At 43.2% G+C, this 15,340-nt stretch overlaps 1 protein-coding gene across 1 annotated transcript in view; it reads left to right on the plus strand.

Annotated features, from left to right (window-relative positions):
• LOC111960250 (neuralized-like protein 4) overlaps window positions 1–15,340 on the plus strand; it is a 34,133-nt gene that overhangs the window by 5,475 nt on the left and 13,318 nt on the right. The window contains 8 exon segments of the mRNA XM_070437943.1: window positions 9,354–9,557; window positions 9,793–10,090; window positions 10,223–10,288; window positions 10,377–10,804; window positions 12,076–12,187; window positions 12,744–12,832; window positions 12,928–13,000; window positions 14,789–15,062. Coding sequence (XP_070294044.1) covers window positions 9,354–9,557; window positions 9,793–10,090; window positions 10,223–10,288; window positions 10,377–10,804; window positions 12,076–12,187; window positions 12,744–12,832; window positions 12,928–13,000; window positions 14,789–15,062 — 1,544 coding nt within the window.

Raw genomic sequence — 15,340 nt, forward strand, 5'->3', positions numbered from 1 at the left:
GGTTCTTTAAAACAATTATCACCTAATAGTAGGAAACGCACTATCTAGTGGTCAGAACTTGGTAATATCAGGATGTAGGATGGGACATAAACCCAACTAGTTTCACTGAACAGGAAAACATTTTTCAAATTCACTGAGAATACAATGAATAGGATGAAGAAACAATCTTCCCAGCCGCAGCTCCGTACTGTTCAAACGGAACTGATGCCATATACTCGTTGTTGGTGTGGGGGGTCCGTGGGTGGCTTTTGACTTTCTTTGTATTCATCATGTTAGAAAAAAAAGTTAAAATCGGATGTTAGATACTATATTTATTGAATATTATATGAATTCTATAAATTTAAAATGGCCAATTTGGGTGCAATCAATTAATTTAATCAATTAGTTTAATTTATCAGCTCAAATTATATTCAACAAAATCATTTTGCAGGAATGCTAGTATCTGTTTGTTCTGAAATCGTTGGTTACAATCAGATGGTGAATGTCAACCCTCTCGTGTTTTGAGGTAGAACGACCCATCAGTTTGCTCTAAGTGGAATATTATGGTGTTGGTAATGTTGACAGTAGAGTATATGTGGGACAGTAGTATGTGCCTGCCTAACTCCACCGATTGCTGTCTTTGTAGTGTGTCTGTCAGAGAAGATGATTGCGACGCTGCAAGTGGGTGAGTTGTTCACAGATTAGTTTTTCTGTGTTTGTGTACGCGTTCGGTTTGCAGATGTTGTTTAAGATATTGTTCGTCGTTTGTTACGGGATATGTATGGTATACATGTCAAGAAATGCATTTCCTTGGACGATGTATACCATGCGTGCATATGATTAAAAGGAGCGAGATGGGTATGGGTATGAGTGTGCGTTGTGTTTGTTGTTTGTATGAGAGAGGACTGAGAGAGGGCCTAGATTGCAACATTTGAAATTTACACATCTCACATACTGTGTTGTGTTTAGAGATGACTGGGTTGGTCCATGTAAGTGGATGATGGAAGATACTTTGTCTTTCCACCATATCGATCCTATTAAATTACTAGAGGGGGATCATCATCTATATCTGCCTTCAGATTTTATTCTTGAGTGGGTGGTCAGGGGCAGGAATATAAATTACACATTTGTATATTGCAGATTGACTGCAAGAAGCCTAAACGTGAATAATATTTGAACTAAATACATAATAAATTTCCAACCTTGCTTACATTTGTATACGATTAAATATATCTCGCTATATGATTATGTGTGTTGGGATACTTTGAACATTGGTGTTTTTAGTCTTTTGTTCCAGCAGAGAACTTTTTGGGAGCCAAGTAAAATCACTGTGGGGTTTACCAGTTCATAAACCTCTCAAACTTCCAGAGGCCTGCCCGGGTGGCGCAGTGGTCTAAGGCTAGTGCTAGCTGTGCCACCAGAGAACTCTGGGTTCGAGCCCCGGCTCTGTCGCAGCCGGCCGCGACCGGGAGGTCCATGGCGTCGATGCACATTGCGCTAGCGTCGTCTGGGTTAGGGAGGGTTTGGCGGTAGGGATATCCTTGTCTCATCGCGCACTAGCAACTCCTGTGGCGGGCCGGGCGCAGTGCACACTGACCAGGTCGCTAGAGGTTGTACAGGGTTATTCCTTCCGACACTGATTTGGTGCGGCTGGCTTCCGGGTTGGATGCACGCTGTGTTAAGAAGCAGTGCGGCTTGGTTGGGTTGTGTTTCGGAGGACGCATGGCTCTTGACCTTCGTCTCTCCCGAGCCCGTAGCGATTAGACAAGACAGTAACTACTAACAATTGGATACCACGAAATTGGGGAGAGAAAGGGGGTAAAAAATAAAATGTAAAACACTTCCAGAAAGGGGTTAAAATGGCAGCCATTTTGTTTAGGGAGAAATCTAAACCAGTCTAATTGGAATGAATGGCAGTAGAGGCATAATTCTGATTTGACTTATGCAGGAAAATAAATAGAATTGTCAACTTAAAAATATTGTCATTATAAATACAGTTTATATGGGTTTTATACCAATTGTCTGTAGAAATAGCATCTAAAATATATGTAAACAGACTGTCTCAGTTTTTGTTTTATTGGAAAGCTGTGAGTGCTGTTATGAGACAAAGTACTTAGTACTTAGACAAGTTGTTAATGCAATATCATCAACTGATTTCAGCCAGTGCATGGCTGGGTGTTGTTTGAATGGAATGCTGGCATATTGGCAGTTATTTAGACACGTTTATGGAATCATTCGGGTTCCCGAGTGGCTCAGTGGTCTAAGACACTGCATCTCAGTGCAATACTGCAGTACCTGATTTGAATCCAGGCTGCATCACATCCGGCCGTGATTGGGAGTCCATAGGGCGGCGCACAATTGGCCCAGCGTCGTCCAGGTTTGGTCATTGTAAATAAGAATGTGTTCTTAACTGACGTGCCTAGTTAAATAAAGGTTAAAGATTTTATTTTAGTTCCTCTAAAACTGTCTGGCTAGCTAACAAACGTACAGTGCAGATACTATTGTATACAAAGTGTATGTGGACACTCCTTCAGATTAGTGGATTCGGCTATCTCAGCCACACCCTTTGCTGACAGTGTGTATAAAATAGAGCACACCGCCATGCAATCTCCATAGACAAACATTGGCAGTAGAATGGCCTTACTGAAGAGCTCAGTGATTTTAAACGTGGCACCGACATAGGATGCCATCTTTCCAACTAGTCCGTTCGTCAAATTTCTTCCCTGCTATAGCTGCCCTGGTAAGTGCTGTGAAGTGAATACTTCTAGGAGCGACAACGGCTCAGACGCGAAGTGAGGCTGGTAATTCTAATGAACTTATCCTCTGCAGCAGAGGTAACTCTGGGTCTTCCTTTCCTGTGGCAGTCCTCATGAGACTGCACTTGAAGAAACGTTCAAAGTTCTTGACATTTTCCGTATTGACTGACCTTCATGTCTTAAAGTAATGATGGACTGTCATTTATCTTTGCTTATTTGAGCTGTTGTTGCCATAATATGGACTTGGTCCTTTACCAAATAGGGCTATCTTCTGTTCACCACCGCTACCTTATCACAGCACAACTGATTTACTCAAACTCATTAAGAAGGAAAGAAATTCCACAAATTAACTTTTTAACAAGGCACACCTTTTAATTGAAATGCATTCCAGGTGACTACCTCATGAAGCTGGTTGAGAGATTGCCAAGAGTGTGCAAAGCTGTCATCAAGGCAAAGGCTATTNGTGTTGGTAATGTTGACAGTAGAGTATATGTGGGACAGTAGTATGTGCCTGCCTAACTCCACCGATTGCTGTCTTTGTAGTGTGTCTGTCAGAGAGTGTGTAGTGTGTCTGTCAGATACTTCTAGGAGCGACAACGGCTCAGACGCGAAGTGAGGCTGGTAATTCTAATGAACTTATCCTCTGCAGCAGAGGTAACTCTGGGTCTTCCTTTCCTGTGGCAGTCCTCATGAGACTGCACTTGAAGAAACGTTCAAAGTTCTTGACATTTTCCGTATTGACTGACCTTCATGTCTTAAAGTAATGATGGACTGTCATTTATCTTTGCTTATTTGAGCTGTTGTTGCCATAATATGGACTTGGTCCTTTACCAAATAGGGCTATCTTCTGTTCACCACCGCTACCTTATCACAGCACAACTGATTTACTCAAACTCATTAAGAAGGAAAGAAATTCCACAAATTAACTTTTTAACAAGGCACACCTTTTAATTGAAATGCATTCCAGGTGACTACCTCATGAAGCTGGTTGAGAGATTGCCAAGAGTGTGCAAAGCTGTCATCAAGGCAAAGGCTATTYTGAAGAATCTCAAATATAAAATATATTTGGATTTGTTTAACACCTTAGTTACAACATGATTCCGTACGTGTTATTTCATAGTTTTGATATCTTCACTATTATTCTACAATGTAGAAAATAGTAAAAAATAAAGAAAGCCTTGAATTAGTAGGTGTTCTAAAACTTTTGACCGGTAGTGTAGTTGCAAATGGGCAGACCAACTCTATATTAAAGGCTATGATTTTGGAATTAGATGTTCAAAGCGCAAGTGTCCACATACTTTTGGTCATGTAGTGTAAGTTCTTCAAAATGATAAATGGACATTATTACAGCACTGGCAAACAATGGTTGACCAACTCCCTCACCAATGGTTGACCTTTTATAGTCCCAGTCAGTATTATATAGAATGTTTCTACCCTTCCCAACTGTGGGGAAAATAACCTGTGATTACCTAGGTTACCCCATTGACTCACAGCAAAAACKAGTACCTTTTTTCAAATGCAATATTCTTGTCAAAGTTTCTTTAAGTACAACATGTCTAAAGATGACTTAAAACATTGCCTGCTCCCAAGCGGTCTTGTAGGGCTTCCCGCATGCCCCTTTTCATGATGGTGTTAGCATCCATGCGAGTAACTAGCTAGCCAAGACCTACAGTGCAAACAAACGGACTATAAACAGCTACAAGTAGTGAGTGGACTTACAGACTATACTAAACAAGTTTAATGTCTTACCTGGGTTGAAATGTTTTCCACAAACATAGCTACATTGTAGCTGTGTTAGAGAGGGATAAAGATGGTTTTGTAGCCTACTTGGACACCGGGTCCCCACATTTCCCACGCCTGAAGCCACAGGGCTCTTGTCGCAGGCTCTATTTCCCTACGTGGGAGCATTACAATCCGTAGTTAGGGATTTTTCACCTGGTTACATGTACATTTCATCTGTAAGTCTCTGCTAGGTAAAGCTCTGCCTTATCTCAGCTCACTGGTCACGATAACAACACCCACCCGYAGCACGCGCTCCAGAAGGTATATCTCACTGGTTATCTCCAAAGCCAACACCTCCTTTGGCTGCCTTTCTTTCCAGTTCTCTGCTGCCAATGACTGGAACGAATTGCAAAAATCGCTGAAGCTGGTGACTTGTATTTCCCTCACTAACTTTAAACATCAGCTATCTGAGCAGCTAACCGATCGCTGCAGCTGTACATAGCCCATCTGTAAATCAAATTTCAAATCAAATGTATTTATATAGCCCTTCTTACATCAGCTGATATCAAAGTGCTGTACAGAAACCCAGCCTAAAACCCCAAACAGCAAGCAATACAGGTGTAGAAGCACGGTGGCCAGGAAAAACTCCCTAGAAAGGCCAAAACCTAGGAAGAAACCTAGAGGAACCAGGCTATGAGGGGTGGCCAGTCCTCTTCTGGCTGTGCTGGGTGGAGATTATAACAGAACATGGCCAAGATGTTCAAATGTTCATAAATGACCAGCATGGTCAAATAATAGTAATTGCAGTGAACAGGCCAGGGTTCCATAGCCGCAGGCAGAACAGTTGAAACTGGAGCAGCAGCACGGCCAGGTGGACTGGGGACAACAAGGAGTCATCATGACAGGTAGTCCTGAGGCATGGTCCTAGGGAGAGAGCATACTTAAATTCACACAGGACACCGGATAAGACAGGAGAAATACTCCAGATATAACAGACTGACCCTAGCCCCCCGACACAAACTACTGCAGCATAAATACTGGAGGCTGAGACGGGAGGCGTCAGGAGACACTGTAGCCCCATCCGATGCGATACTACAGGGCCAAACAGGCAGGATATAACCCCACCCACTTTACCAAAGGACAGCCCCCACACCACTAGAGATATCTTCAACCACAAACTTACCACCCTGAGACATGGCCGAGTATTGCCCACAAAGATCTCCGCCACGGTACAACCCAAGAGGGGGCGCCAACCCAGACAGGAAGACCACGTCAGTGACTCAACCCACTCAAGTGATGCACCCCTCCTAGGGACGGCATGGAAGAGCGCCAGTGACTCAGCCCCTGTATTAGGGTTAGAGGCAGAGAATCACAGTGGAGAGAGGGGATAAATAGCCCACCCAATCTACCTACCTCATCCCCATATTTTTTTTGTTTACTTTTCTGCTCTTTTGCACACCAGTATTTCTACTTGCACATCACMATCTGCTCATCTATCACTCCAGTGTTAATTTGTTAAATTGTAATTACTTCGCTACTATGGCCTATTTATTGCCTTACCTCCTCACGCCATTTGCACACACTGTATATAGACTTTCTTTTTTTTCTATTATGTTATTGACTGTACGCATGTTTATTCCATGTGTAATTCTGTGTTGTTGTTTGTGTCGCACTGCTTTGCTTTATCTTGGACAGGTCGCAGTTGTAAATGAGAACTTGTTCTCAACTAGCTTACCTGGTTAAATAAAGGTGAAATAAAATAAAGAATTAAACACAGCAGCTTTTTGTGCATGTTTTGTTATTTCTGTATAACAAATAATCAACAACAAAGTTGGCTCCTTTACATTGGGGGTCAATAGGAAATAATGTTTTCCTAACTTTGTGTGTATGGTCAATGGGAATTCCTTACTACGTGAATATGGACTCAGAGTATACCATCACAAGAAGGTTCATGTCCATTCTAGTATTCAAATTCCTAATTCAACGCTTTCCACACGATCAGGCATATCCAGTCTTAGGCCTAGTCCAGATTAGAGGTCGACCGATTATGATTTTTCAATAYCGATACCGATTATTGGAGGACAACAAAAGCCGATACCGATTAATCGGACGATTTATTTAAAAAAAAAAATATATATATATATATCATACACACACACACATTTTTGTAATAATGACAATTGCAACAATACTGAATGAACAATGAACACTTATTTTAACTTAATATAATACATAAATACACACACGCACACAGCTCTGAAGTGACAATGATACTGAAGAGTCTGCTTAGGAGACAAATACTCAACTGTTTGAATAAAAATAGAGTTTAAGTTACCTGTGATGAATGTTGAAAACAAAAACCTTAATTTCTATATGCAGGAAATCCTATTTTAATAATGGGCATGTTAAGAATTGACAACCAAAGTGCGAGTCATAATTCCCATGACACCTAGCAAAATCTGAAAAGCGGTTCCTTCATTTATTGCATAGGATATTTTTAGATTCACTTAAAATAAGGTCTGTGTTTCGTGTAGGCTTACATCACCGTGCCAATTTTATAACTGTGTAGATATCCATAGGACAAGGTAACTGATCAATATTGGCTAAATATAAGCGAAGATWAAAAAAAAAAATTGTAGAGTGGATTTATGAAAATATGTTGACAAACGTTACCTTATCCTAGTGAGATTTACACGGGTATCAAAACGTCGAGGTGGTTTAAGCCTGCACGAAACACAGACCTTATTTGAAGTAGATCAAGACATTCTCTATGGAAGACATGAACGGTAAAATAACGAAGGAACCCCTTTCAAATTCAGCCCGCAAGTTATTACAGGAATTATAACGCGTCGACTATTTCTCTCTAAACCATATACCTTTGACTAATCCGGAAACTATCACCTCGAAAACAAAACGTTTATTCCGTTCCGTATTTTATCTAACGGGTGGCATCCATGAGTCTAAATATTCCTGTTACATTGCACAACCTTCAATGTTGTCATAATTACATAAATTTCTGGCAAATTAGTTCGCAAAGAGCCAGGCGGCCCAAACTGTTGCATATACCCTGACTCTGCATGCAATGAACGCAAGAGAAATGACACAATTTCACCTGGTTAATATTGCCTGCTAACCTGGATTTCTATTAGCCAAATATGCAGGTTTAAAAATATATACTTGTGTATTGATTTTAAGAAAGGCATTGATGTTTATGGTTAAGTACACATTGGAGCAATGACAGTCATTGATTGATTGTTTTTTATAAGATAAGTTTAATGCTAGCTAGCAACTTACCTTAGCTTACTGCATTCGCCAACAGGCAGGCTCCTCGTGGAGTGCAATGTAATCAGGTGTTAGAGCATTGGACTAGTTAACTGTAAGGTTGCAAAATTGGATCCCCCGAGGTGACAAGGTTAAAAAACTGTTGTTCTGCCTCGTTCCTAGGCCGTCATTGAAAATAAGAATGTGTTCTTAACTGACTTTCCTAGTTAAATAAAGATTAAATAAAGGTATAAAAAATAAACGGCAAATCGGCGCCCAAAAATACCGATATCCGATTGTTATGAAAACTTGAAATCGGCCCCGATTAATCGGTCGACCTCTAGTCCAGATCTGTAACTCCTATCCCTGGGCTGTTGTAACTCTCTTACATAGCCTAGCCCTAGCACCTAACCCTAAACAACTGGGGGACAGGCAGGCGAGAGATGGTGAGAGAGAAACAAGACAGACAGATGGTGAGAGCGTTTCAAAAATGGTTTGAAAGACCGAGCAGATGGATGGGGAGGTACGAGTAAAAGATGGGCATGGTGAGAAGAGTCTATAGTGGTTTAAAAACTGCTCTTTTTGACACATTTGAATTGTATGTTTAATGTTTCCTCAAATGAGACATTTGAGTGTGCAGTTCCACTCTGTGTGTTCAATGAATGAAATTGATACACAACTCGTGATCAATCACACTTTCCAAGGGCATCCAATGACAAGAGTTTTGGCCTATACATCATATAATACTGTGAAACAAAAATCACAAGATCTGGCATTCCGGCATCTTAAATCTGAACACCTAGCTAACAGACATGACACACAGCCCTGTAAAACCCCTTTTTAGATATGAATCCTCTGGCTCAGTTTGCAGTATAGTATTGACTCCTTGTTTTAACCCAGCTCAACCTCTTGTACTCGCTGACCTGGCTTCTCCTGTTGGTCTAACATTTTACTGCGAMGCTTTGACTGACTTGAATTGACCGACTCATTTTGATTCTTGGTCAGGTCTTCAAGTCAAATGTGACTTTGTTGTTCACAGAATGTGCCCTTATCAGGAGTTGACTTTTAATAGATAAAGTGTAAATAAATGTCTAAATAGGACTCGATAAATGAAAAGATAGACCGAACAGAAGGGATGGTGATGTGGCCGGAGGACGTGCGTTATGATTCTGAACGGTCAGATAGCTAGCAGCAATGACAAGAAGCTGCCATGTGGGGAATCATAGGTGGCAACGTTTCAGCTTGTTGTGTCTTGTTATTGATACCATGTCTTGTTTTGACTGTCATGTCTGTGCTAATATGGCAAATTCGCTAGCTATCCAACAACTGTAACAATGTATTTGAGACAAGTGCTCATTGTGCAATGTATTTGTTTTCAATAAACATTTGGAGACTATAGTTTGCATGTCGTCAGTCTAAGCTTACCGTGTCTGTTTTGCCCCATAGTTGCGCACCCAATGCTTTTGTTGCTAAACAACCAACCCGTCTAACAGAGGAAAAAAGTAAATGAACTCATTTGGAATGACGTGTAGGCTTACGAAGGTATACAATGTATTGAACATAACTGACAATGTAGAAATGGACAGAAATGAATAGATAAATGTAGATAAACATACCCTTCTCTTCCTGCTACAGGTGAACTCTTGGAGCGGTTCCATAGAGATCGGTGTGACTTCTCTGGACCCGGCTGGTCTCGACTTCCCCAGCAGCGCTACGGGTCTGAAGGGAGGCTCCTGGATCGTGTCTGGCTGCTCGGTGCTACGTGACGGCCGCTCCGTCCTCGAGGAGTACGGCCGAGACCTGGACCAGCTGTCAGAGGGCGACCGTGTGGGCATACAGGTAGGTAGCCTAGTGGGTTAACATGGCAGACTAGTGGCCGGAAGGTTGCCGGTTCAAGCCCCGGGCCAGGCACTAAATTGGTAATAATCTCTACAATTCTCTCCATCCAGGGGCGCTGCTTCATGGCTGACCCTGTCTCTTTTCTTTCAAAAACAAGGACAAGTGAGAGGTTTAGATGGGCTAGGCAAAAAAATCGACAWATTATCACTTTTCTTATTTCTGTTCTACTGTACAGCGGAGCGCCCACGGCGAGCTCCACCTGTGGGTCAACGGGCAGGACTGTGGCGCGGCTGCCAGTGGTCTCCCGACGGGCCTCTGGGCGGTGGTGGACCTCTATGGCAAGTGTACGCAAGTGACGGTGATGAGCTGCGAGCCGCCGTCCTTGGCGGAGAGAGACACGGAGAGGGAGACGGTGGAGGAGCATGAGCAGGAAGACGAAGAGGTGGTGGTGTGCGGGGTCAGGGAGGGGGAGTTTGGGGGTCTGACGTCAGCGGTGAACCTGGCCGCGGCGACAAACGGAACGTTAGAGGAAGGTAGGAGTTGTTGATGTTTTTGTTTATCTATTGAAATGGAGGGTTTGTTGTGTCATTGTGTGAAAGGGTGTAGTAATGAGGGAAAGACTCTTCACTCTTTTGTTTTGTCTTCTCATTCCTGCTTTGTCTCAGTGCCTGAGCTCCCTCCTACTCATAACCGACCTGACAAGTTTCCCAACAACCTAGAGCCTGAGACGGGTAAGAAAATCAAAACCTCTACCCCAATCTCAGTTGCACCATTGACCAAATGTAACAGTCTCTCCATCTTTCTCTCCCTCCCCTATAGGTCTGACGGAGCACCAGCTCTTCGACGTGTTAAACAATGCCATTGTATCCCTTTACCGCTCTGAGGACAATGGAGGGGGAGACCTGGGGGTAGGTGGAACAGGGACAGACTCAGGAACAGGAAGTAGAGGGGACAGGGGGAGCAGCAGCGGAGGGGGATCCATTAACGGTAACAGTAGTGACAGCGGTGGCGGGACCGGCAATACTGGAAGCGTCAGTAACAGCCCTGCAGGCGGCGGAGGGGCGAGACTCGGGGCCGTGACGGGCGGGATGCTGACCAATGATGCGCTGCTGTTCCACGAGAAGTGCGGCACACTGATCAAGCTGAGCAACAACAACAAGACGGCGGAAAGGCGGCGGCCGCTAGACGAATTCAACAACGGCGTGGTCATGACCAACCGGCCGCTTCGACACAACGAGATGTTTGAGGTGCGGCCAATCATTGGCTCCGATACTGAGATATATGAATTCTAGGAAGGGGTTGAAACGAGGGGCTTAGATCAAGGTGTTTAATAACATTTGTCTGGTAATTCTTAATTTGAATGCTCATAAGAAATAGCCTACACACCACTGTCATAGTAATGACATAACAGCTGTCAAAGTAATAATATAACAGCTGTCATTACTGACACCAGCTGTCATAACTGGTTATGTTAATTTTCATGACCTCTAATGACGGAGGGGTCAAGTAAATATCACCATTGAAATTGACGTGTCAGAGTTTGAAGCTAATCCTCTAATCTCCATATGGTAGAGCTGAATCTTTCAGATTAGCCAATGAATATTCGTTAACTTTACTTGTCAGTCATAACAGCTGACCTAACTTGACATAACCTGTCATAATATGATCATAACACTGTCATGACACATATTTAGACCTGTTTTTGACATACACCACCGTTCAAAAGTTTGGGGTCACTTAGAAATGTCCTTGTTTTTGAAAGAAAAGCAACAATAAACTTGTCCATTAAAATAACATGAAATTGATCAGAAATAGCGTAGACTGTTAATGTTGTAAATTACTATTGTAGCTGGAAATGGCTGATTTATTTTAGTTTTTTTTTAATGGATATCTTCGTAGACGTACAGAGGCCCATTATCAGCAACCATCACTCTTGTGTTCCAATGGCACGTTGTTAGCTAATCCAAGTTTGTAATTTTAAAAGGCTAATTGATCATTCGAAAACCCTTTTGCAATTATGTTAGCATAGCTGAAAACTGTTCTGATTTTAAAGAAGCAATAAAACTGGCAGGGGAAAAAATACATTTGAATAAATGTGGATTTTGACACTTATGTGGTGTAGATGTCATAACCAGCCATAAAACAGGATTAAATATATAGGTCATGAGTGTTATGACCATATGATAGGTTATCAGTTGTTATGACATGGTTATGACTGTGTCATATCGTGTTGACACTGGGTGTCAAGTAAAGTGTTACCGAATATTCATATGTTACAGCCACAAAATGTGAATGAATAGATTATAACATTTCCATTGGACTGCAGCTTGAGATTAATAATAGAAAAATAGTAAGTGTTTCTATATTCTAAAAGAGAGAGAGAATTCACTAGAAACCAAATAGACCAAAGCAGGGAAAGGACTGCCTGAACTTCTCCAATAAGAAATGCTTGTTTCCGTTGCGAAACCTTTTGCGCTTCTAGTTTCTGAATGCGCCCCTGGTTTCTGTTGTGCCACAGATCCGCATAGATAAGCTGGTGGACAAGTGGTCGGGGTCGATCGAGATCGGCGTGACAACACACAACCCCAACAACTTGGACTATCCAGCCACAATGACAAATCTGCGGTCAGGTACGTAACACATACATATACACACTAGCGTAGTGTTTCTCTAACCCAATATACAACTAGATCTATTCATTCCACAACAAACTGCACGCATGTTCGATCAATCCCTCCAGGATTCTGCATCACAATTTATTTTTTTTGCAAAATCAACAATTTCCCACATGTTATGCGAGGGCTTGCAAACTTGACCAATCACTGCACTATTTTTGCTATAAAACAGTCAAATCATTGCAATATTATCACATAAAACTGACCCATCAACGCAGTACAAAAAGAAGGCTTGCATTTTCAACCCATCACCACACATTTACCGCATAATATGGTTCAATCAAGCAACACGTCCACGAACCATTTCCTTCGTCAGCGCATTTTCGCAAGAAAATTGACAGTCATTGCATATTGCCATGCAAAATGTCAGAATTGCCGCTGAAAAAAGATTTGGTTTGCCTGCAAATATCACAAGTAAATCCCAGCGAAATCCTGGAGGGACTGTTCAATCTTGTTCTTTGCAAAGTACAAGGCTACATCTTGCTGTGTGTGTTCTCTCTTGCTCTTCCAGGTACAATCATGATGAGTGGCTGTGGGATCCTGACTAACGGCAAGGGAACCCGTCGGGAGTACTGTGAATTCAGCCTGGATGAACTGCAGGTCAGTGACTCTCTCACACACACACACACACACACACACACACACACACACACATCCCTAACATCTTAACTATGGTACTCTGACTTCCATTCCAGGAGGGGGATCACATAGGCTTGATGCACAAGGCCAGCGGAGCTCTTCACTTCTACATCAATGGCATCGACCAAGGTGAGAGTGACACGCCAGGAGCATCCGGCACTATGTTGTTGAACACTGAGCTGTAGTCAATGAATAGCATTCTCACGTAGTTGTTCCTTTTGTCCAGGTGGGAAAGGGCAGTGTGGAGTGCAATAGAGATTGCATCATCTATGGCTCTGTTTGGGCGGTATGCAAATTGGAGTGGGTCTAGGGTTTCTGGGATAATGGTGTTAATGTGAGCCATGACCAGCCTTTCAAAGCACTTCATGGCTATGGATGTGAGTGCTACGGGTCTGTAGTCATTTAGGCAGGTCACCTTAGTGTTCTTGGGCACAGGGACTATGGTGGTGTGCTTGAAACATGTTTGGTATTACAGACTCAATCAGGGACATGTTGAAAATGTCAGTGAAGACACCTGCCAGTTTGTCAGCACATGCCCGGAGCGCATGTCCTGGTAATCCGTCAAGCCCTGCGGCCTTGTGAATGTTGACCTGTTTAAAGGTATTACTCACGTCGGCTACGGCGAGCGTGATCACACAGTCGTCCGGAACAGCTGATGCTCTCATGCATGCCTCAGTGTTGCTTGCCTTGACGCGAGCGTAGAAGTGATTTAGCTCGTCTGGTAGGCTCGTATCACTGGGCAGCTTGCGGCTGTGCTTCCCTTTGTAGTCTAATAGTTTGCAAGCCCTGCCACATAAGACGAGCGTCGGMGCCGGTGTAGTACAATTCGATCTTAGCCCTGTATTGGGGCTTTGCCTGTTTGATGGTTTGTCGGAGGGCATAGCAGGATTTCTTATAAGCTTCCAGGTTAGAGTCCCGGACCTTGAAAGCGGCAGCTCTACCCTTTAGCTCAGTGCGGATGTTGCCTGTAATCCATGGCTTCTGGTTGGGGTATGTACGTACAGTCACTGTGGGGACAACGTCCTCGATGCACATATTGATAAAGCCAGTGACTGATGTGGTGTACTCCTCAACGGCATCGGAGGAATCCCAGAAGATGTTCAAGTCTGTGCTAGCAAAACAGTCCTGTAGTTTAGCATCTGCTTCATCTGACCACTTTTTTTATAGGCCGAGTCACTGGTGCTTCCTGCTTTAATTTTAGCTTGTAAGCAGGAATCAGGAGGATAGAATTGTGATTAGATTTACCAAATGGAGGGCGATCTGTGTATGCGTCTCTGTGTGGAGTACAGGTGATCTAGACATTTTTTTCCCTCTGGTTGCGCATTTAACATGTTGATAGAAGTTAAGTAAATGGATTTAAGTTTCCCTGCATTAAAGTCCCCGGCCACTAGGAGTGCCGCCTCTGGGTGAGCGGTTTCCTGTTTGCTTAGTTCCTTATACAGCTGACTGAGTGCAGTCTTAGTGCCAGCATCCGTCTGTGGTGGTAAATAAACAGCCACGAGAAGTACAGATGAAAACTCTCTTGGCAAATAGTGTGGTATACAGCTTATCATAAGATACTCTACTTCAGGAAAAATGTAGAGACTTCCTTAGATTTTGTGCACCAGCTGTTATTAACCTTGCAGTGTGAAGGACAGGCAAACCATGATGCTGCAATTAATATGGCAATACTGAAAATGCCGCAAAAATGCATGGAGTATATTATTTATTAAGAGGCACATCGTTAATGCTTGCTATGTTTTACATTCTTGCTGTCTTTTGATGGACTGTTTACGTAATTGTCATGCAGAGGAGTTTTGCCCCTCACAATGTATAAATATCAATGTCAGTTCGAGAAACATGTACAATTGCAAATCATTACCATATTTCATCCAAGTCGTCCATAACCTCAATTTGACCTCTGACCCTGCCCCCTAGGCGTGGCAGCGGCCCAGACACCCGCCGTGGTCTACGGCGTGGTCGACCTCTACGGCATGGCGGTCAAGGTGACCATCGTCCACAATCACAACCACAGCGACCGCCTCCGCCGCAACAACGCCATCATGCGGGCTCTGTCGCCAGACGTTGGTCGCCCCCGGCCCGCCCTCTCCCTCACGCCGGACCCCGACGCTCCCGACCGCCTCCTCTTCCACTCCAACTGTGGCCAAAAGGCAGCCATCATCAGCGAGGGCAGGACGGCGCTTCGCCCTCAGTATGTATTGTAACCATGGTCCTAGTATATTTATGCAATAAGGCACGAGGGGGTGTGGTATATGGCCAAATACCACGCCTAAGGGCTGTTCTTAGGCACAACGCAAGGTGTACCGTGGTATATCGGCCATATAACACAAAACCCTGAGGTGCCTTATTGCTATTATAAACTGGTTACCAATGTTTTGTCATATCCATGGCATACGGTCTGATATACCACTGCTTTCAGCCAATCAGCATTCAGGGCTTGAACCACCCAGTTTATAATGTACAGTATAT

Source organism: Salvelinus sp. IW2-2015, linkage group LG37 (assembly GCF_002910315.2).
Source record: "Salvelinus sp. IW2-2015 linkage group LG37, ASM291031v2, whole genome shotgun sequence".
Taxonomy (NCBI): domain Eukaryota; kingdom Metazoa; phylum Chordata; class Actinopteri; order Salmoniformes; family Salmonidae; genus Salvelinus; species Salvelinus sp. IW2-2015.